The 21695-nt window shown below is 42.9% G+C and overlaps 1 protein-coding gene across 1 annotated transcript in view; it reads left to right on the top strand.

Moving 5' to 3' along the window:
• The window catches only part of utrn (utrophin), a 392537-nt gene that overhangs the window by 601 nt on the left and 370241 nt on the right, over nucleotides 1-21695 (top strand). The window contains exon 2 of the mRNA XM_046298685.1: nucleotides 1481-1655. Coding sequence (XP_046154641.1) covers nucleotides 1574-1655 — 82 coding nt within the window. The 5' untranslated portion in view covers nucleotides 1481-1573. The remainder of the gene's footprint in view (nucleotides 1-1480; nucleotides 1656-21695) is intronic.

Raw genomic sequence — 21695 nt, forward strand, 5'->3', positions numbered from 1 at the left:
TGTGATCCAACTAGCAATGCATTGTTTCTTTATCATTTGTTGAACCACTTGTTGAATCATATTTGCCTGTTTTTGCAAGTGTAACAGTATCCCATAGTTCAAAAGAGTCTGCTAGCCACATTTTTAATGTTCGTGCTAATCTGATCGGATTAAAATGACAGATGAGTATTGGCCTGGAAAATTGCAGACATTGGTGCCATTCAAAGCAAACTATTCGTGTTAATAAGTTATTTATAACTGGGTATAGCTACAACTGTATACTTTAGTGCAATCTATTCTAGATATGCTTGCTATTTAATGCAATTTACTGAAACGGTTAAAGGTCCTTTAATTTGGCTAAACAAGTCGACTGGGTCTGTTGCTGATGTTTTTTGCCTTCGGTTGTCAAAGCAACTTTAATTTTTGGAGGAGGAACTGAAATTGAGAAGACACTGGCCAATTGGTTTTTCATCTTTACAGATACTATATTTGGATACTTACATCACTCCCCAAGCATTAATACTTAGGCTAGTTACAGATAAAACGTGTCCCTATTGAGTCTTCATTCCTCTCATGGTAGAGACCTATTAGTGTTATTCAAATGAACTATGTTGTCTTTCTTATGAAGGATTTATATATATATATATATATTTTAACCTTTATTTAACTAGGCAAGTCAGTCAAGAAACATTTTATTAACTGAACTACTTCAACTCTAAATAAGGTATACAATGTAAAGTGTTGATGTATGCCAATGACATTATCTTTCATCTATTCTGGATGTACTGTGCTGACAGGTTTTGTTAACTTTGACCTCAATTTCTATATAACCTCCAATTAATACTCTGCCAAACATCATCCTTCTCTGATTTGCTCAGTAAGATCACATAACAGTCCCATTAAATGTGTACATGACAAATCACAGCACAACTCACCACATAGAGGTCAAATTATTTCAAGTAAATGATTTGTGAAAACAGTGTGGAGTGCATTTCTAGAGCTCTTTGTATAATAATGGATGGAGTTGTCCTGCATTTAGTGTAGAGAGAGGTGAGATCACGCTCTGCTTGTAGGCCAGGTCAACAACCTCATGTTGTGCACTCTCACAATACACACACAGCTGTCAGTTTATCCTGAGTCACGGAACAACCCGTCCCCTCAGCCTCTTTGGCATGGCCCTACACCTGTGTGTAAGGTGTGTGTGTCAGTGGGGTATGGTGAGAAAGTCTTCCATTTGAATGAGAAGTCTCATCTTCTTACTTCTGCAGGGCAGCTGCATTTAACCATCACACCATTTTTCTAGCTGTCTTATAAAACGGGAGAGTTCTGTTGTGGTGATAGTTCTCCGACACATATGGATGAGTAGAACAGATCAATGTTTTTTCATGTGATGTTGTTAGACAAGACCAGATTTAATCAACCAACCAAGCTCGGCCTCAATAGCATCCAAGGAAATAATATGTAGTTAAAAACTTTCAGTACATTTGTTTTTCATATTTAGGTGACGTTGGATTTGAAGAAGTGGGAATCCTTTAAAAAAGTTAACAGATAAACATTCTAACGGAGGTAAACAGACGAGGACCTGGTGGACAAAATGGCTACCATGGCGTCACCTGGCGACGCTATCGAGGGAGCAGCCAATGATGAGTTCAATGACATCATCAAATGGAGATCTGGTACGTCCAATCATTGACCTCTTAATTAGTAAAAAAGCATTTATCTTTTGGCGCATTGTCCTTGTTGGCAGTGGCTGAGTCGACTGGTGTTACTTGTTTAATAGTGTCTGTGTATGTGTGTGTGTGTCATGCATTCCGCATGAGGTCAGATAAGATATGACCGCATGGCTATGTGCAGTGTGTGTGTTAACAGTCAATAGTGTGTGTGTGTGTGTGTGTGTGTGTGTGTGTGTGTGTGTTGCTTGTACGTGCACAAAGGCATCGGTCCAAAGGAAATGCTAACAAGGCCAGAAATCCTGTTTAAGGTGGATAACTTTAGTTCCCATTGTTGGAGTGACAGAAAGAGCCTATGGGGGGAAAAAGAGAGAGCAAGATATGGTTTGAGGTAAGGACTCGAGTGAGTGAGGGAGGAAGGGAGATGGGGAGGAAGGAGAGATACAGAGAAAGCAAAGGGAAAAGGAGGAATGCAGGGATGGGTTACAAGCCACACCTTTCATTCCCTCTCCTTTTGAACTCATCATTCTCATAATATGAGTTAGTCTGCCGTCAGACTTGTGTCTGTGTGTGTCTGTGTGTGGCATTGAGAGCCTTTTATGTGGCAGTTCTCCCATAGTGTTTGAGTGTCTTGATTGTAACAGTGATTAGGCCCAGGGTCATTGTTCTATGCAATGCTGTGCTGTGTCGTGTTGACTGTTGAAAGCACTTTGAAACTGTCATCACTGGGGAGGTTGATAGTCCGTCCATGTATCTCAGTGTCAGTGAGTGTGTGCAGTCACTTTGCCACAGTTGGGAGGACATGACTGTGTTAGCCCATAGGGCAGCTACAGTGGTTATCCTTTTCCCTGGTTCTGTCTCCCAGTGGTTTTAAGTTCCAGCCCTCAGAGCGGGCACTAAGCCCAGCTTTTTGGAACGCCAGCAGATTCCAGGCCAGGAATTCAACCATTCCGTTGGACTTTGTAATTTACAACGCTTGTCTCCAGACCACAATGCTTTTCTTATAAGGATTTAGGTTGCCTAGCAACCCTAAAAGTAGTGTTTTCTTTTACCGCTCAGATGGTGAATTTAGCACATAGCTGAGGCGCTCTCTTAGAAATATAGCCGATACTAGGGATGTGACAAATGGACAATTTTGCTTAATGGTTTTCCATTAAAACTTCAATGTCAATTCTTACATACAGTACCAGTCAAACGTTTGGACACACCTACATATTCCAGGGTTTTTCTTATTTGTTTAAACTATTTTCTACATTGTAGAATAATAGTGAAAACATCAAAACTATGAAATAACACATATGGAATCATGTAGTAACCCAAAAAGTGTTAAACAAATCAAAACATATTGAGATTCTTCAAAGTAACCACCCTTTGCCTTGATGACAGCTTTGCACACTCTTGGCATTCTCTCAACCCGCTTCATGAGGTGGTCACCTGGAATGCATTTCAATTAACATGTGTGCCTTGTTAAAAGTTACTTTGTGGAATTTATTTCCTTCTTAATGCGTTTGAGCCAATCAGTTGTGTTGTGACAAGGTAGGGTTGGTATACAGAAGACGGCCCTATTTATTAAAAGACCACGTCCATATTGTGGCAAGAAAGGCTCAAATAAGCAAAAAGAAACAACAGTCCATCCTTACTTTAAGACATGAAGGTCAGTCAATCTGGAAAACTTCAAGAACTTTGAACGTTTCTTCAAGTGCAGCTGCAAAAACCATCAAGCGCTGTGATGAAACTGGCTCTCATGAGGACTGCCACAGGAAAGGAAGACCCAGAGTTAGCTATGCTGCAGAGGATAAGTTCATTAGAGTTAACTGCACCTCAGATTGTAGCCCAAATAAATGCTTCACGGGGTTCAAGTAACAGACACATCCCAACATCAACTGTTCAGAGGAGACTGTGGGAATCAGGCCTTCGTGGACGAATTGCTGTAAAGAAACCACTCCTAAAGGACACCAATAATAAGAAGAGACGTGCCAAGAAACACAAGCAATGGACATTAGACCAGTGGTAATCTGTCCTTTGGTCTGATGAGCCCAAATTTGAGAGTTTTGTTTCCAACTGCCATGTCTTTGTGAGACGCAGAGTAGGTGAATGGATTATCTCTGCATGTGTGGTTCCCACCGTGAAGCATGATGGAGGAGGTGTGATGGTGTGGGGGTGCTTTTCTGGTTACACACTTAACCAGCATGGCTACCACAGGATTATGCAGCGATACACCATAAAATCAAATCAAATTTATTTATATAGCCCTTCGTACATCAGCTGATATCTCAAAGTGCTGTACAGAAACCCAGCCTAAAACCCCAAACAGCAAGCAATGCAGGTGTAGAAGCACAGTGGCTAGGAAAAACTCCCTAGAAAGGCCAAAACCTAGGAAGAAACCTAGAGAGGAACCAGGCTATGTGGGGTGGCCAGTCCTCTCCTGGCTGTGCCGGGTGGAGATTATAACAGAACATGGCCAAGATGTTCAAATGTTCATAAATGACCAGCATGGTCGAATAATAGTAAGGCAGAACAGTTGAAACTGGAGCCATCCCATCTGGTTTGTGCTTAGTGGGACTGTAATTTATTTTTCAACAGGTGTCACGCCTTGGTCTTAGTATTTTGTGTTTTCTTTAATTATTTGGTCAGGCCAGGGTGTGACATGGGGTTTTTGTATTATTGGGATTACGGCTGAGTAAGGGTGTTGTATAGGTGTTGTATAGGCTTGGCTGCCTGAGGCGGTTCTCAATCAGAGTCAGGTGATTCTCGTTGTCTCTGATTGGGAACCGTATTTAGGTAGCCTGGGTTTCGCTTTGGATTTTGTGGGTGATTGTTCCTGTCTCTGTGTAGTTTCACCAGATAGGCTGTAATTAGATTTCATGTTCCGTTTGTTGTTTTGTATTTTGTATCGTTATTTCATGTGTCACTTTTTCTATTGAAGTCATTAGTAACCACTACGCTGCATTTCGGTCCGACTCTCTTTCCACAAACGAAGAACGCCGTTACAACAGGACAATAACCCAACACATCTCCAGGCTGTGTAAGGACTTTTTGAGTGCTGCATCAGATGACCTGGCCTCCACAATCACCCGACCTCAACCCAATTGAGATGGTTTGGGATGAAGTGGACCGCAGAGTGAAGGAAAAGCAGCCAACAAGTGCTCAGCATATTAGGGAACTCCTTCAAGACTGTTGGAAAAGCATTCCAGGTGAAGCTGGTTGAGAGAATGCCAAGAGTGTGCAAAGCTGTCATCAAGGCAAAGGGTGGCTATTTTGAAGAAGAATCTAAAATATATTTTGATTTGTTTAACACTTTTTTGGTTACTACAGAATTCCATATGTGTAACTTCATTGTTTTGATGTCTTCACTATTCTACAATAAAGAAAAACCCTTGAATGAGTAGGTGTGTCCAGACTTTTGACTGGCACTGTATATCTCATCAATCTACACACAATACCCCATAATGACAAAGTGAAAACAGGATTTTATCATTTTTTGCTAACAGATATAATTACTGTGTAGTCACATAGATACACAAATACCTTATTTACGAAAGTATTCAGACCCTTTGTTATGAGACTCAAAATTGAGCTCAGGTGCATCCTGTTTCCATGGATCATATTTGATATGTTTCTACAACTTGATTGGAGTCCAGCTGTGGTAAATTCAATTGATTGGACATGATTTGGAAAGGCACACATCTACCTATATAAGGTCCCACATTTGACAGTGCATGTCAGATCAAAAACCACACCATGAGGTTGAAGGAATTGGCCGTAGAGCTCCGAATCAGGATTGTGTCGAGTAGCAGATCAAGGGAAGGATACCAAAACAATTCTGCAGTGTTGAAGGTCCCCAAGAACACAGTGGCCTCCATCATTCTTAAATGTAAGAAGTTTGGAACCGCCAAGACTCTTCCTAGAGCTGGCCGCCCGGACAAACTGAGCATTCGGTGGAGAAGTGCCTTGGTCAGGGAGGTGACCAAGAACCCGATGGTCACTCTGAAGGAGCTCCAGAGTTTCTCTTTGGAGATGGGAGAACCTTCCAGAAGGGCAACCATCTCTGCAGCACGACACAAATCAGGCCTTTATGGTAGAGTGGCCAGACAGAAGACATTCCTCAGTATAAGGTACATGACAGCCCGCTTGGAGTTTGCCAAAAGGCACCTAAAGGACTCTCAGACTATGAGAAACAAGATTCTCTGGTCTGATGAAACCAAGTTTGAATTCTGGCCAGAATCCAAGTGTCACATCTGGAGGAAACCTGGCACAATCCCTACGGTGAAGAACCAAAATCCATTAAAAATGGTAAAAATCAATAACTAATTCATTGTTTGTCACAGAAACATAAAAATCCATATGGTTTATTATATAAATGTCGAGCATACTTTTACAACCTTTTGTTTTGAATATAAATTCCAGTTTTAATTTGATAGAAATACATCAAATCTATCAAATGCCATTTAAAGAGGTATAAATCAATAACACATTCACTGATTGTCACAGGAACATCAAGGACTTCAGACTAGGGTGAAGGTTCACCTTCAACAAGACAATGACCCTAAGCACACAGCCAAGACAATGCAGGAGTGGCTTTGGGACAAGTCTCTGAATGTCCTTGAGTGGCCCAGCCAGAGCCCGGAATTCAACCCGACAAACATCTCTGGAGAGACCTGCAAATAGCTGTGTAGCAATCCTCCCTATCCAACCTGACAGAGCTTGTGAGGCTCTGCAGAGAAGAATGGGAGAAACTCCCCAAGCTTGTAGCGTCATACTCAAGAAGACTGGAGGCTGTAATCGCTGCCAAAGGTGCTTCAAAAAAGTACAGAGTAAAGGGTCTGAATGCTTATGTAAATGTATATTTCAGTTGTTTAAAAAAAAAAAATTGTAAACATTTCTAAAAACCTGTTTTTGCTTTGTTATTATGGGGTATTGTCTGTATATTGATGAGGGGGAAAAAACCATTTAATCCATTTTAGAATAAGTCTGTAACGTAACAAAATGTGGAAAAAGTCAAGGGGTCTGAATACTTTCTGAATGCACTGTGTGTGTGTATATATTTAAGTGTGTGTGTAGCAGTAAGGCCCAGCAGGTAAACAAAGGCTGAGGTGATTTTTCCCTCCAACAGCAGTGTGTTGGTTAGGATAAATAATCATTAACAGTGAATAGACTCACACTTCACTGAGCTGGTGTTAAGAGAGAGTACAGCAGTGTCCAGGGCCACACACACACTATTTCTCTTATCAACAGAAACACTCCACATCACTGCATGCTGAAGACTTCAGCTGGGCAGTCGTTTTAAACTATGGATTCTAACATTGATCTCACTGCAGTCAAACAGGCTTGGATCACACACATAGGCCTTTATTGTGTGTGTGTTCTTGTGTTTAATTACTGATGTTTGCTTAAATATGGCTAGGACGTTTGTCAGATTTTATAGAGATTTTGTAAGAATAAGATGGCCTGAGAGTGTAATTCTTAAAACTGCAGTATGTAACTTTTTGGGCGACCTGATCAAATTCTGTAACTGCGTTCGTCTGTTGAAGGAAGAGAGTCGGACCGCAATGCAGTGTGTTGGTTGCTCATGACTTTAATGAATGAAAAGTGCGGTACATGAAACAACTGAAAGACGAAAACAACAAACGGAACGTGAAACTAATTACAGCCTATCTGGTGAATACTACACAAAGACAGGAACAATCACCCACGAAATACAAAGCATAACTCAGGCTGCCTAAATACGGTTCCCAATCAGAGACAACGATAAGCACCTGACTCTAATTGAGAATCGCCTCAGGCAGCCAAGCCTAACACCCCTAATCAGCCGCGATCCCAAATAATACAAACCCCAATACGAAACACAACATATAAACCCATGTAATATATAATATAATAATATATGCCATTTAGCGGACGCTTTTATCCAAAGCGACTTACAGTCATGTGTGCATACATTCTACGTATGGGTGGTCCCGGGAATCGAACCCACTACCCTGACGTTACAAGCGCCATGCTCTACCAACTGAGCTACAGAAGGACCAGAATGTCCCACCCTGGCCTACCCAAACATATAACAAAAACACAAAATACAATGACCAAGGCGTGACAAATTCACATATAACTATGTGTTATAGATCTGTCATTCTCGTTGAAAGCAAGTCTAAGTGGGAGATCTGTTCTATGTTAGCTATTTCTATTCTTCCCGTAAAGTTTTGTTTTTGTGTCTTTTACTTTCAGTTTTGTACACCAACTTGTAACAGCTGAAAATAAAGTATTTCTGGTCTATTTTAAATATATTTCACAGCGGTTTAGATGGTACAATGATTACACTATACTTGGTTGTTTTGTCACATAAAGTGAAATTAGGCAAACTGTAAAAATGTTCGCATCCAGGAAATAGGGGAGCAATTTCTGCATAGTGCATCTTTAAGGCATAAAACCTTGTCTGAGTAACGATCTGGGAGTAAGGAAGAGGAGAGGTTGTGTTTTGGGGCAGCGCATGGAAGAGAGGGGGACAGGTGGAGAGATGTTTTTACTGAAGGATGTAGGGGGGGTGGACTGTCCAGTGCACCCTTTAATGGTGTATGTACAATGTAGGATTTCCCATAAAACACTGGGGTTCTCTCTGGGTTCTGTCACCACCCCACAAAGAAGGCCAGTTGGCAGGAACTTGTGTTCAGTTAATATTTGTGTCAGTGGACAACAGCATTGTTAGAAAAAACAGGTTGGAACTACCAAAATAGTTGTCAGGGTAGGGCTTGGGGATTTGGTATTGGTTGAGTGAAAGCCATTTGTCATGAGAAGCCATGCAGACATGCTATAATTATAGCCTGCACTCTCAGCTGCTGGGTGACCCTGGCCCTCACACAGACCAACATGATGGTAGTCTTAAAGGACATAAGTAGGTACACATCATTACATAGAGGGCTTCCCTGCTTGCATTTTGAGAGAGATAATAATACACACACACACACATACACACTGTCACATTCAGACACTCTTCGTCTCGCTCTCTCTGTGTGTCTTTTTCTCCTAATTTGTAATGTGTAATTTTCCCAGTGAGGGACAGTTTTTGTGTGTGTGTGTTTGCATGTCTCCAGAGGATGGAGGATAACTTCGTGTCAGAGAGGCGGCCATGCCAATCCACTCTGGCTAAACAACCAGCCACTCCACTGGGAACGCCATCAGAATGCCACTGATGGGCTCAGGACGAGAGTGATAAGACACACACACCCCATGCACACGCCACTCTTGCTCTCTCTCTTTCTCCTCTCTCTCTTACTCTCACCTCTTCTCTCCCCCCCCCATTCAACGAAGGGGGCCAGACCGGTCTCATGTCTTCCGGCCTTAAGTGTTATGTAAACCCACCGGACCAGGAGAGAGGGGGGGGGGCAGAGAGACCGAGCCTAGTAGCACCAGCCATCAGCACTCAATGGAGAATGCACAGAAGAAAGCCATGTTTTTTTATTCAATGATTAGATGTGTAATTATCAGGATGGAGCACTATTCTCTACCTGACTACCTCCTGCTCTGCCCCTCCTGCTGACGACACAGCCTGTCTGCTGGGAAAGTTCAAAGGTCAAATCACCCAAGGGAATAGAGCTGTTGTTTATCAGAGTAGACTTTAGTTTTACACCCCCCATCGCCCGTACGTCTCAGTCACTTACATGTCCTGTGAATACCTGAACACGTTCCCTGTGTGTCATTTGAGACCAGTGTGCTGGAAAAGCTGGTTAATAGGGATGGGTATAGGTACTGAACGGACGTCAAAAATCCATCTTTAATCAGAGATCACATTTTGTTCAAATACTATAAAACTATTTGAAGACTTGAAGACCACATTAATGTGCTTTGACTCTAGTGTTCCATTTGTACATGTGCATTTGCGGGACACAACAAAAAAATAAACCGAGCCAAGCATCACACAGTTCTGTATCATAAATTTCCTTGCCTCTTCATGTCTCACTCAGTCAATTGCGTGTACGGCTATAAATTAGAGGTCGACCGAATAATCGGCATGGCTGATTAATTAGGGCCGATTTCAAGTTTTCATAACAATCTGTAATCGTCATTTTTGGACACCGATTACATTGCAATCCACGAGGGGACTGCGTGGCAGGCTGACCACCTGTTTCGTGAGTGCAGCAAGGAGCCACGGTAAGGTGCTAGCTAGCATTAAACTTATCTTATAAAAAACAATCAATCTTCACATTCACTAGTTAACTACACATGGTTTATGATATTACTAGGTTAACCAGCTTGTCCTGCCTTGCATATAATCAATGCGGTGCCTGTTAATTTATCATCAAATCACAGCCTACTTCACCAGAGGTGATGATTTAACAAAAGCTCATTTGCGAAAAAACACAATCGTAGCACCAATGTACCTAACCATAAACATCAATGTCTTTCTTAAAATCAATACACAAATATATATATTTTTAAACCTGCTTATATATTTAAAATAAATTTGTGTCAGCAAACGATATTAATAAGGGAAATTGTATCACTTCTTGCGTTCTGTGCAAGTAGAGTCAGGGTATATGTAGCAGTTTGGGCCGCCTGGCTCGCTGCAAACTGTGTGAAGACCATTTCTTCCGAACAAAGACCGTAATTAATTTGGCAGAAATTTACATAATTATGACATAACATTGAAGGTTGTGCAATGTAACAGCAATATTTAGACTTAGGGTTGCCACCCGTTCGATAAAATACGGAATGTCACGCTCTGGTCGAAGTAATGTATTGTTGTCTTCAGTTATTTGGTCAGGCAAGGGTGTGACATGGGTTATTGTGGTGCGTTTTTGTCATGGTGTTTTTGTGGGGTGTCTAGCATAGTCTATGGCTGCCTGAGGCGGTTCTCAATCAGTCAGGTGATTATCGTTGTCTCTGATTGGGAACCATATTTAGGCAGCCATATTCTTTGAGTATTTTGTGGGTGATTGTTCCTGTCTCTGTGTTAGTTGTCACCAGATAGGCTGTATAGGTTTTCACGTTCCGTTTGTTGTTTTTGTATTGTTCGTGTTTTTTTTTTCATTAAAGATGTATCGAACTAACCACGCTGCATTTTGGTCCGACTCTCTTTCGACGGAAGAAAACCGTAACACGGAACAGTTCCGTATTTCACTGAAAAAATTAACTTTTTGTTTTCCAAATGATAGTTCCCGGATTTGACCATATTAATGACCTAAGGCTCGTATTTCTGTGTGTTATTATATTATAATTAAGTCTATTATTTAATAGAGCAGTCTGACTGAGCGGTGGTAGGCAGCAGCAGGCTCGTAAGCATTCATTCGAACAGCACTTTCCTGCGTTTGCCAGCAGCTCTACGCTGTGCTTCAAGCATTGCGCTGTTTATGACTTCAAGCCTATCAACTCCCGAGATTAGGCTGGCAATACTATAGTGCCTATAAGAACATCCAATAGTCAAAGGTATATGAAATAGAAATGGTATAGCGAGAAATAGTCCTATAATTCCTATAATAACTACAACCTAAAACTTCTTAACTGGGAATATTGAAGACTCATGTTAAAAGGAACCACCAGCTTTCATATGTTCTCATGTTCTGAGCAAGGAACTTAAACGTTAGCTTTCTAACATGGCACATATTGCACTTTTACTTTCTTCTCCAACACTTTGTTTTTGCATTATTTAAACTAAATTGCATATGTTTCATTATTTATGAGACTAAATTGATTTACTGATGTATTATATTAAGTTAAAGTAAGTGTTCATTCAGTATTGTTGTAATTGTCATTATTACAAATATATATATAAAAATTGGCTGATTAATTGGTATCGTCTTTTTTTGGTCCTCCAATAATCTGTATCGGCTTTGAAAAATCATAATCATCGACCTCTACTATATGTCGTATCTGATTGGACACACGAGCTACATTTATTACCAAATAACAACCGTGTTATCACAAATTCAAAATGAACTGGTTAACTGCAGTGCAGAAATATGTGTTCCTGACATTGTGCTGCAGTTTTCTTATAATTTGCTTAAGTTTCGAACACACCAACAGCGGTATTGTATTTTAGGACACCAGAATTACATTCATTTCCAACGAAACGCTGCGTTTGCCTTGCAGCGCTGCGTTGCAGAGGCAGTTGCAGTGCGTTCGATTTGGTGCGACGTTGGATTTATTGAATATATGCGTCAAACTGTATGCGTAGATGGCTTGACAGAAATTGTAGCAGAAGGTAACTGTTGAACATTTGTTGCATTCATATCCAGATGATGCTGCATACTATTTTGCGCAATGACGCTGCCGGTGTGTTCGAAGCGTTACGCCAAAATAGCAGGCAACATCATCTGGATATGTGTGCAACAGAAGTTCAACATTCACCTTCAGAATGTACTTCTGGTGTACCAAAATGAATTAAACTATCGGTGTGACCGAGGTGTTAGCCTAGGCCCCTCAAACTCGTCTGGACCTCAAAGCCAGTTCCACCGCATGTTCTCATTGTTCCCCTCTAATCAGGGTTCTGATTTAGACCTGAGACACCAGGTGTGTGTGCAATTAATGATCAGGTAGAACAGAGAACCAGAATCATTAAGCCTGGGCCTACTCACCAAACAGATGTCCTGGCCATAATTCCTCCCCATGCAGTGTTATATTTAGATTTGTTCATCGATGTAGAAAATTCCAAGGAACAGACATAATACACTCAAACGTCTGTATATCGAAAATAGGACAGATTTTGGTTTGTATCCCTGAAAAAAATGTTTTTTTCACCATGCCAATTTAAGCCCTGTTTCAAATGACCAATAACTGCTCCAGACGCAAGATGCAAATTACTTCGCACTATTCTGTTTTTATTTTATTCTGTTATTACATAATGTTTTTTTACTATAAAATAGGTGTCTTGACTGATAAGGGCTCGGGAAATAGGAGCATCTTGTCTGCTTGTAACTTCATTCTTCGTTTGTCGAAAGAGAGTCGGACCGAAATGCAGCGTGGTGGTTACTCATTTCTTTAATGAAGGAAGAGCGATACATGAAATACCTATACAAATGCAAAACAACAAAACGCAACGTGAAACCTAATTACAGCCTATCTGGTGAAACTACACAGAGACAGGAACAATCACCCACGAAATACAAAGCGAAACCCAGGCTACCTAAATATGGTTCCCAATCAGAGACAACGAGAATCACCTGACTCTGATTGAGAACCGCCTCAGGCAGCCAAGCCTATACAACACCCCTACTCAGCCGCGATCCCAAATACTACAAACCCCAATACGAAAATACAATAATCCCATGTCACACCCTGGCCTAAACAAATAATAACGAAAACACAAAATACAATGACCAAGGCATGACACTGCTAAAATTAACAAAACAAGGCTATGTCATTGTACAGCCATAGGCTTCAACAATTCAAGCGCCACACTGCTAAGGTTATTACCTTTTTGATGATTGTGTTCCACTATATAAAATAACCAGGGTTGGGGAGTAGCGGATTACATCCATTACATGTAAGGGATTACAAAAAAACGTGTCAATGTAATACGTTACATTGCCTGCAAAACTATTGTAATCAGATTACAGATACTTTTGAAAAAGTAGATGATTACTTTGAGGATTACTTTTAAATTCAGAAAGGATGTTTGCAAAAAAGAATCTTTGACACTTCTGTTTCTCAATGACATTCAAATCAGCATTGAAAAAAGGCCAAGTTTAAATTTGTTCCACGTGAGCAACTCTGACCACAAGTCTGAGACTACTAAGATGACACACCAAATGTTTTTGATGGATCGCAGGAAAAGAGCCGGAATGGGCGTTTGTAGGCTACAGCACAAACTGTTTTACTATGGTGCGACTGCTGTCGGCATCCAAAGATTATCCAACTTGAATAAACGCTTGGAAGTAAGGATGACAGCAGTGGTGTAGTCTACGGCAATACAAATTTCACTTTTTTATTAATATCTACATAGCGCATTGATGTGAATCACACTGCTGCTCTCTCATTTAGCTATTTGTGCCTTACGGATTGTGGTTGTTGTAGATGGCTGTTCAAAAATATGTATTTCAAATCAAATCAAATTTTATTTATCACATACACATGGTTAGCAGATGTTAATGCGAGTGTAGCGAAATGCTTGTGCTTCTAGTTCCGGCAATGCAGTAATAACCAACAAGTAATCTAACTAACAATTCCAAAACTACTGTCTTATACACACAAGTGTAAGGGGATAAAGAATATGTACATAAAGATATATGAATGAGTGATTGTACAGAGTGGCATAGGCAAGATGTAGTAGATGGTATCGAGTACAGTATATACATATGAGATGAGTATGTAAACAAAGTGGCATAGTTAAAGTGGCTAGTGATACATGTATTACATAAAGATGCAGTAGATTATATAGAGTACAGTATATACGTATACATAAGAGATGAATAATTGTCACGCCTTGGTCTTAGTATTTTGTGTTTTCGTAATTTATTTGGTCAGGCCAGGGTGTGACATGGGTTTATTTTGTGGTGTATTTTTGTATTGGGGTTTTAGTAGGTATTGGGATTGTGGCTGAGTAGGGTTGTCTAGGAAAGTCTATGGTTGCCTGAGGTGGTTCTTAATCAGAGGCAGGTGATTTTCGTTGTTTCTGATTGGGAACCATATTTAGGCAGCCATATTCTTTGAGTGTTTTGTGGGTGATTGTTCCTGTCTCTGTGTAGTTTCACCAGATAGGCTCGGTCACTTTGGTTTTTCTTTTTTACTTGTTTTGGAAGAGAAGAGAACAAGCGCCGTTCTCCTTGCGGAGATGGTGCTAAATACATCAACACGGTCGGTCCCTGGGATTGGGCTGGCCAACACGATTCGGTTTGCTTGGAAGGAAAAGGAGTTGGAGCCTTTAGGACGCAAAACTTTTGGAAGGATAATATTGATGGGGATTCTAAAGCTGACGGTGAAGGACGTGTTTTGTTTCCAAGGCAACTCGTTGGAGGGAGCATACGACGTGGCATTATATACAGAGGAAAAACACGATGATATCCTGAGAAGGGCAAGAGCAGTGGGAGGTGAGAGGCCGATGTGACACTATGAAATAACAAGCCTGGCGAATAATAACTTTAGGGTTGTAATTGTTAACATTTACAACCCTTACGTTAAGGACGAAGAGGTGAGGGCTTTTCTGCGGAGATAAATGTAAGGGGTTTAAGGGATTTTGTTAAGAGGAGGGCGGTTTTTAGTTATTTGGAGGGTGTGGGGTTTGATTTTTGTTTTTTACAGGAGGGTCACCTGAGGGATGGAGGGGATGTTAGTAGGTTTAAGAGGGAGTGGGACAAGGGGGAGTCGATTTGGGGTATTGGGGGGGGGGTGCACTCATCGGGGGTAGGGATTTTGTGTGGGCACAGGGAGGTAAAAGTGGAGGATTCTTTTGTGGTAATGCAGGGGAGGGTTATAGGGGTGGATGTCACGATAAGGGATTGTACATTTAGATTAGTGGTGTTGTATGGGCCACAGGTGGTGGCAGACAGGAGGGAGATGGTGGACTGTCTGACGCCCCTGTGTGTCACAAATAGGAAATTAATGATAAGGGGGGGATTTTAATACAGATTTAGGAAGAGGGGGTGGATAGCAGTGCAGGCGCCATTGCCGGGCTAATGACTTGCCATGGTCTGGTAGATGGTGGTCTGCACACTACTCCGAAAATGGACGGTCCTACATGGCGCAACTCCAGGGAGGTTGAGCGGAGGCTCGACTATATTTTTGTACCCAGGTCTTTGGGTAAGTTGTCTGGGCGGCTGTTGCCTGTTTTCTTTTCGGATCACGACGGGGTGCTCCTACAGGTGGGGTTGCCAGTCTGCCTCTTTGGTAGGGGGTACTGGAAGTTAGATCGGGATGTGCTGGAGGAGCAGGCTTTTGTTGACGGGTTTTATGGTTTCTTTTGGAGGCTTTAAGGCCTCCGGTCCATGTGCGAGGGGGTGTTAGAGTGGTGGGAATTAGTTAAGGTGAGGATTAGGGCTTTTATAATAGGGTATTGCAAGAGGAAAAAAAGGGAGGAGAGGAGGGAGGTGGATCGTATCCAAAGGTTAATTGAACTTGAATACGAGGCAGGCAACCTCGGCGGGTCGTTTGACTGGGAGAGATCCGCAACCCTAAAGGCGCAGCTCAGGGAGTTGCAGGAGCGGAAGGCTCGAGCTTTCCTGGAGCGTGCGCATAGTGGCTTTCTAGAACATAATGAGACTTGTTCTGCTATGTTCTTTAAGTTGGTTAGGGCCAGACAGAGTAGGAAGGTAATGCATGGTGTTAGGGAAGAAAATGGTAGTATAGTTAGAGAACCAGAGGATATGGTCAGGGTGACAACTGATCATTTCCAAGGTTTATTTAAGGAAAGGGAAATAGATGTAGAGCAGGGAAATGTGTTTTTAGAACACTTGTCCAGGCGGTTGCCCGAGGACATTAGAGAAGTGATGGAGGCCCAGATCTCACTAGAAGAGGTTGAGAGAGCTCCTAGGAGGATGGGAAAAGGGAAGGTGCCTGGGATGGATGGGCTGCCGGCTGAGTTTTATCTCAAGTTTTGGGGTATACTTGGACCAGTGGTCCTCGAAGTCTTGAAGGCCATCCTTGAGACGGGGGTCCCGGGGGGATCAATGGCTGTTGGTGTGCTGTCACTTTTATATAAGAAGGGGGAAGTAACAGACCTTGGCAACTGGCGGCCGTTGACCATGCTGTGTGTAGATTACAAGCTACTAGCAAAGGTTTTAGCAGACCGCTTGCGCACAGCCCTTCCCTACGTCGTCCATGAGGATCAGACGTGCGGGGTAGAGGGCCGCTCTATTAGATGGAACCTACAGTTAATCAGGGACTCCATCGCTTGGGTTGAAGATAGAGGACTGCCTTTAATGGTAGTAGCGCTAGATCAGGCGAAAACCTTTGATCGCGTGAATAGATCCTTTTTATTCAGTGTGGTAGGTCGATTAGGATTTGGGGAGAAGTTTATAGGATGGATTCGTACATTATATGTCGAAGCGGGGTGCCGAGTTAGTGTAAATAGTCACTTGAGTGACGTTTTTGACCTCTCGTCTGGGGTCAGGCAGGGATGCCCACTCTCGGCTCTCCTCTTTGTTCTGTACATGGAGCCTCTGGGGGCTGCCATTAGGGCAGACACAGGGGTGGAAGGCTTGCTGATCCCTGGAAGTGGTGGGCTGCGTGTTAAGATGACGCAGTACGCCGACGACACTTCCTTGCTGCTGTGCAAGGACTCGTGCCTGACAAGGTCCCTTGCCATCTTTGGGGATTTCACCCGAGCCTCGGGAGCAGTTCTGAACCATGCAAAGTCTTCCGTCAAGTTTTTCGGAAGATGGCGCGGTAGAACGGATGTGCCTTGGGGGTTATCTCTCTGTGAGGGGGCCCTGAGGATTCTCGGGGTCCATTTTGAGACCTCCGGCTCAGCGACGCTATACTGGAACATGCGTATCGCAGTGGTACAGAGGAAGCTAGCAGTGTGGAAGGCTAGGTATTTGTCTTTTATGGGCAAAGTCCTGGTCCTAAAGGTGGATGTGTTGCCGTCTCTTTTGTATTTGGCATACATCTACCCATTGCCGGCTTGTCTGAGGAGGCCTCTAGTGAGGCTTGTGTTTCAGTTTATGTGGAGTGGCAGGTGCGAGTGGGTCGCCAGGGGGTACCACATTTCCCCCTCAAGCTGGACACAATTTTTGTTTCTTTCTTGTTAACGGAGCTTGCTCAGCCAGTGATACACCAGTCCGGTTACCTCCTGCGGGTGTTCTTCTCGTATCAGGCGAGAAGCATAATGGTGTGGTCTAACACGGGTCCTCGGGCGGAACAGCTACCGTGGCACTTTGGTCATGCGGCCAAGTGGCTGCGTGCGCACCCTGAGGTTGAAGTTGCCCGAGTAGGTTTAGATCACAGGCACCTGTACGAGGAGGTCAGAAAGGCGGGGAGTCCGGCGCCTGTAGTGGGCATCTCGGAAGTGGTCTGTGAGGGAGTGCAGGCGCGGGGTCTGGACAATAGGCTCAAGGACCTGAATTGGTTGAGCCTACATAAGTGCTTGCTGGTACGTTCCATCTTGTACCGGTATAGTTTGGTGCATTCCCCCACCTGTCCAATATCCTCTTGTGGCAGGGAGGAGACTGTGCGCCATGTCTTTTGGGACTGTGCCTTTGCCGGAGTAGTATGGGCTAGGGCACGGGTGTTGTTAGGTTTGGTAAAGGGGGATTTTGTATTGACGTGGGCCAGGTTAGAGAGGGGTGTAGGGAGAGCGAGAGGGACGGATAGGGACAGGTTTCTGCTCTGGCTTCTCATGAGTCTCTTCAAACGGGGGCTGTGGGAAGCAAGGCAAAACATGGTGAAGACAGGGAGAGATTGGGGGGTGGAAGGGATAGTGAGGAGGGTGGAAGGAGATTTGAGGGGGAGGATGAAGATGGAGGAGAGGAAGTGGGGGCAGCATGCTGCTCGGGAGAGGTGGAAGGGGGGTTTAGGGCTGGGTGTCATTTAGATTTGTAAGAGGATAGATTAGCGATGGGGAGATAGGGAAAGGAAAAATGTAGGGTGACGGGGAGGGAAGATGCTCCCCTGAGGTTTTGTTTGGGGTTTATGTTTAGTTTAATTAGTTTAATTAAAATTCCATTATTTGAGTATGTATGTAAATTATGAGTTGTAAAGAATGAATGGTATTGAAGATAATAAATTATTTTTTATAAAAAATAAAAAATATAGGCTGTATAGGTTTTCCGTTTGTTGTTTTTGTATTGTTCGTGTTTTTTTCGTCATTAAAGATGTATCGAACTAACCACGCTGCATTTTGGTCCGACTCTCCTTCAACGGAAGAAAACCGTAACAATAATGTAGGGTATGTAAACATTATATTAGGTAGCATTGTTTAAAGTGGATAGTGATATATTTTACATCATTTCCCATCAATTCCCATTATTAAAGTGGCTGGAGTTGAGTCAGTGTCAGTGTGTTGGCAGCAGCCACTCAATGTTCGTGGTGGCTGTTTAACAGTCTGATGGCCTTGAGATGGAAGCTGTTTTTCAGTCTCTCGGTCCCAGCTTTGATGCACCTGTACTGACTTCGCCTTCTGGATGATAGCGGGGTGAACAGGCAGTGGCTCGGGTGGTTGTTGTCCTTGATGATCTTTATGGCCTTCCTGTAACATGGGGTGGTGTAGGTGTCATGGAGGGCAGGTAGCTTGCCCCCGGTGATGCATTGTGCAGACCTCACTACCCTCTGGAGAGCCTTACGGTTGTGGGCGGAGCAGTTGCCGTACCAGGCGGTGATACAGCCCACCAGGATGCTCTCGATTGTGCATCTGTAGAAGTTTGTGAGTGCTTTTGGTGACAAGCCAAATTTTTTCAGCCTCCTGAGGTTGAAGAGGCGCTGCTGCGCCTTCTTCACGATGCTGTCTGTGTGGGTGGACCAATTCAGTTTGTCTGTGATGTGTATGCCGAGGAACTTCAAACTTGCTACCCTCTCCACTACTGTTCCATCAATGTGGATAGGGGGGTGTTCCCTCTGCTGTTTCCTGAAGTCCACAATCATCTCCTTGAATGCCGAGCTGTAGTCGATGAACAGCATTCTCACATAGGTATTCCTCTTGTCCAGGTGGGTTAGGGCAGTGTGCAGTGTGGCTGAGATTGCATCGTCTGTGGACCTATTTGGGCGGTAAGCAAATTGGAGTGGGTCTAGGGTGTCAGGTAGGGTGGAGGTGATATGGTCCTTGAATAGTCTCTCAAAGCACTTCATGATGACGGAAGTGAGTGCTGCGGGGCGGTAGTCGTTTAGCTCAGATACCTTAGCTTTCTTGGGAACAGGAACAATGGTGGCCTTCTTGAAGCATGTGGGAACAGCAGACTGGGATAGGGATTGATTGAATATGTCTGTAAACACACCAGCCAGCTGGTCTGCGCATGCTCTGAACCCAATAATGGTTGAATTCAATAAGTTTAAGCTGCCTATCAATCATTGTTTTTGAAATCAGTGGACAGCTGTAACGACCTGGGAGTAGTGGGTGCGGAGTCAGGCGCAAGAGGCAGAAAGTTCTGGATAGCGTTTATTACGCACAGGGAAAAAACAGAGCTCGCCAAGAATACCGGGCGCACAATAACAAATGCCCAACGCAATACGTACTGCCACACAGAAACACAGTGGGAAAATAGTTAAGCCCGCACAAAGAGCAGGCGGGCCTACCGGCTTAAATAGCCCAACTAATCAACCTCAACAAGGAACAGGTGAAACTAAACAGACAAAACAAACAGAAAAGGGAAAAGGGATCAGTGGCCGCTAGTAGGCCGGTGACGACGATCGCTGAGCGCCACCCGAACAGGGGGAGGAGCCACCTTCGGAAGGAGTCGTGACAACAGCCAGTGAAAATGCGCTCTTGCAACAGCTGCATAGTGGGGATCCCAGCATATGGAATAAAAGTGGGGCTTTTATTGATCAATCTAATTTATGTGGATAATTATTTCATTCCAAAGGCCTAATGGACACATGCTTAAACTCATACACTTTTGACTTAAAGGGGCGATCTGTAGTTGCTGCATTAATTTATGGACCTATAAATGATATATATTAGTGTAAAGATATAATTTAATCATATTATTATATGTAGTAGAAAGCGATGGGTTAGAAGTAGCCTAAACAACCAACCCATAAAGTAAAATTGAAGTCTGAAGTTTACATACATCTTAGCCAAATACATTTAAACTCAGTTTTGAACAATTCCTGATATTTAATCCTAGTAAAAAATCTAGGGTCAGTTAGGATCACCACTTTATTTTAAGAATGTGAAATGTCAGAATAATAGCAGGAAGAATGATTTATTTCAGCTTTTATTTCTTCCATCACATTCCCAGTGGTTCAGAAGTTTACATACATTCAATTAGTATTTGGTAGCATTTCCTTTACATTTTTTAACTTGGGTAAAATGTTTTGGGGAGCCTTCCACAAGCTTCTAACAATATGTTGGGTGAATTTTGGCCCATTCCTCCTGACAGAACTGATGTAACTGAGTCAGGTTTGTAGGCCTCCTTGCTCACACACACCTTTTCAGTTCTGCCCACAAATTGTCTATGGGATTGAGGTCAGGGCTTTGTGATGGCCACTCCAATACCTTGACTTTGTTGTTATTCAGCTATTTTGCCACAACTTTGGAAGTATGCTTGAGGTCGTTGTCTATTTGGAAGACCCATTTGCGACCAAGTTTTAACTTCCTGACTGATGTCTTGAGATGTTGCTTCAATATATCCACATATTTTTCCAGCCTCATGATGCCATCTATTTTGTGAAGTGCACCAGTCCCTCCTGCAGCAAAGCACCCCCACAACATGATGCTGCCACCCCAGTGATTCACGGTTGGGATGGTGTTCTTCGGCTTGCAAGCCTCCCCCCTTTTTCCTCCAAACATAAAGATGGTCATTATGGCCAAACAGTTCTATTTTTGATTCATCAGACCAGAGGATATTTCTCCAAGAAGTACGATCTTTGTCCCCATGTTCAGTTGCAAACCGTAGTCTGGCTTTTTTATGGCGGTTTTGGAGCAGTGTCTTCTTCCTTGCTGAGCGTCCTTTCAGGTTATGTCGATTTGGACTTGCTTTACTGTATAGATACTTTTGTACCTCTTTCATCCACCATCTTCACAAGGTCCTTTGTTATTGTTCTGGGATTGATTTGCACCTTTCTCACCAAAGTACATTAATCTCTAGGAGGCAGAACGCGTCTCCTTCCTGAGCGGTATGACAGCTGCGTGGTCTCATGGTGTTTATACTTGCGTACTATTGTTTGTACAGATGAACGTGGTACCTTCAGGTGTTTGGAAATTGCTCCCAAGGATGAACCAGACTTGTGGACGTTTAGAATTATTTTTCTGAGGTCTTGGCTGATTTTCCCATGATGTCAAGCAAAGAGGCACTGAGTTTGAAGGTAGGCTTTGAAATACATCCACAGGTACACCTCCAATTGACTCAAATGATGTCAATTAGCCTACCAGAAGCTTTTAAAGCCATGACATCATTTTCTGGAATTTTCCAAGCTGTTTAAAGGCACAGTCAACTTAGTGTATGTAAACCTCTGACTCACTGGAATTGT

Source organism: Oncorhynchus gorbuscha, linkage group LG14 (assembly GCF_021184085.1).
Source record: "Oncorhynchus gorbuscha isolate QuinsamMale2020 ecotype Even-year linkage group LG14, OgorEven_v1.0, whole genome shotgun sequence".
In the NCBI taxonomy this organism is placed as follows: domain Eukaryota; kingdom Metazoa; phylum Chordata; class Actinopteri; order Salmoniformes; family Salmonidae; genus Oncorhynchus; species Oncorhynchus gorbuscha.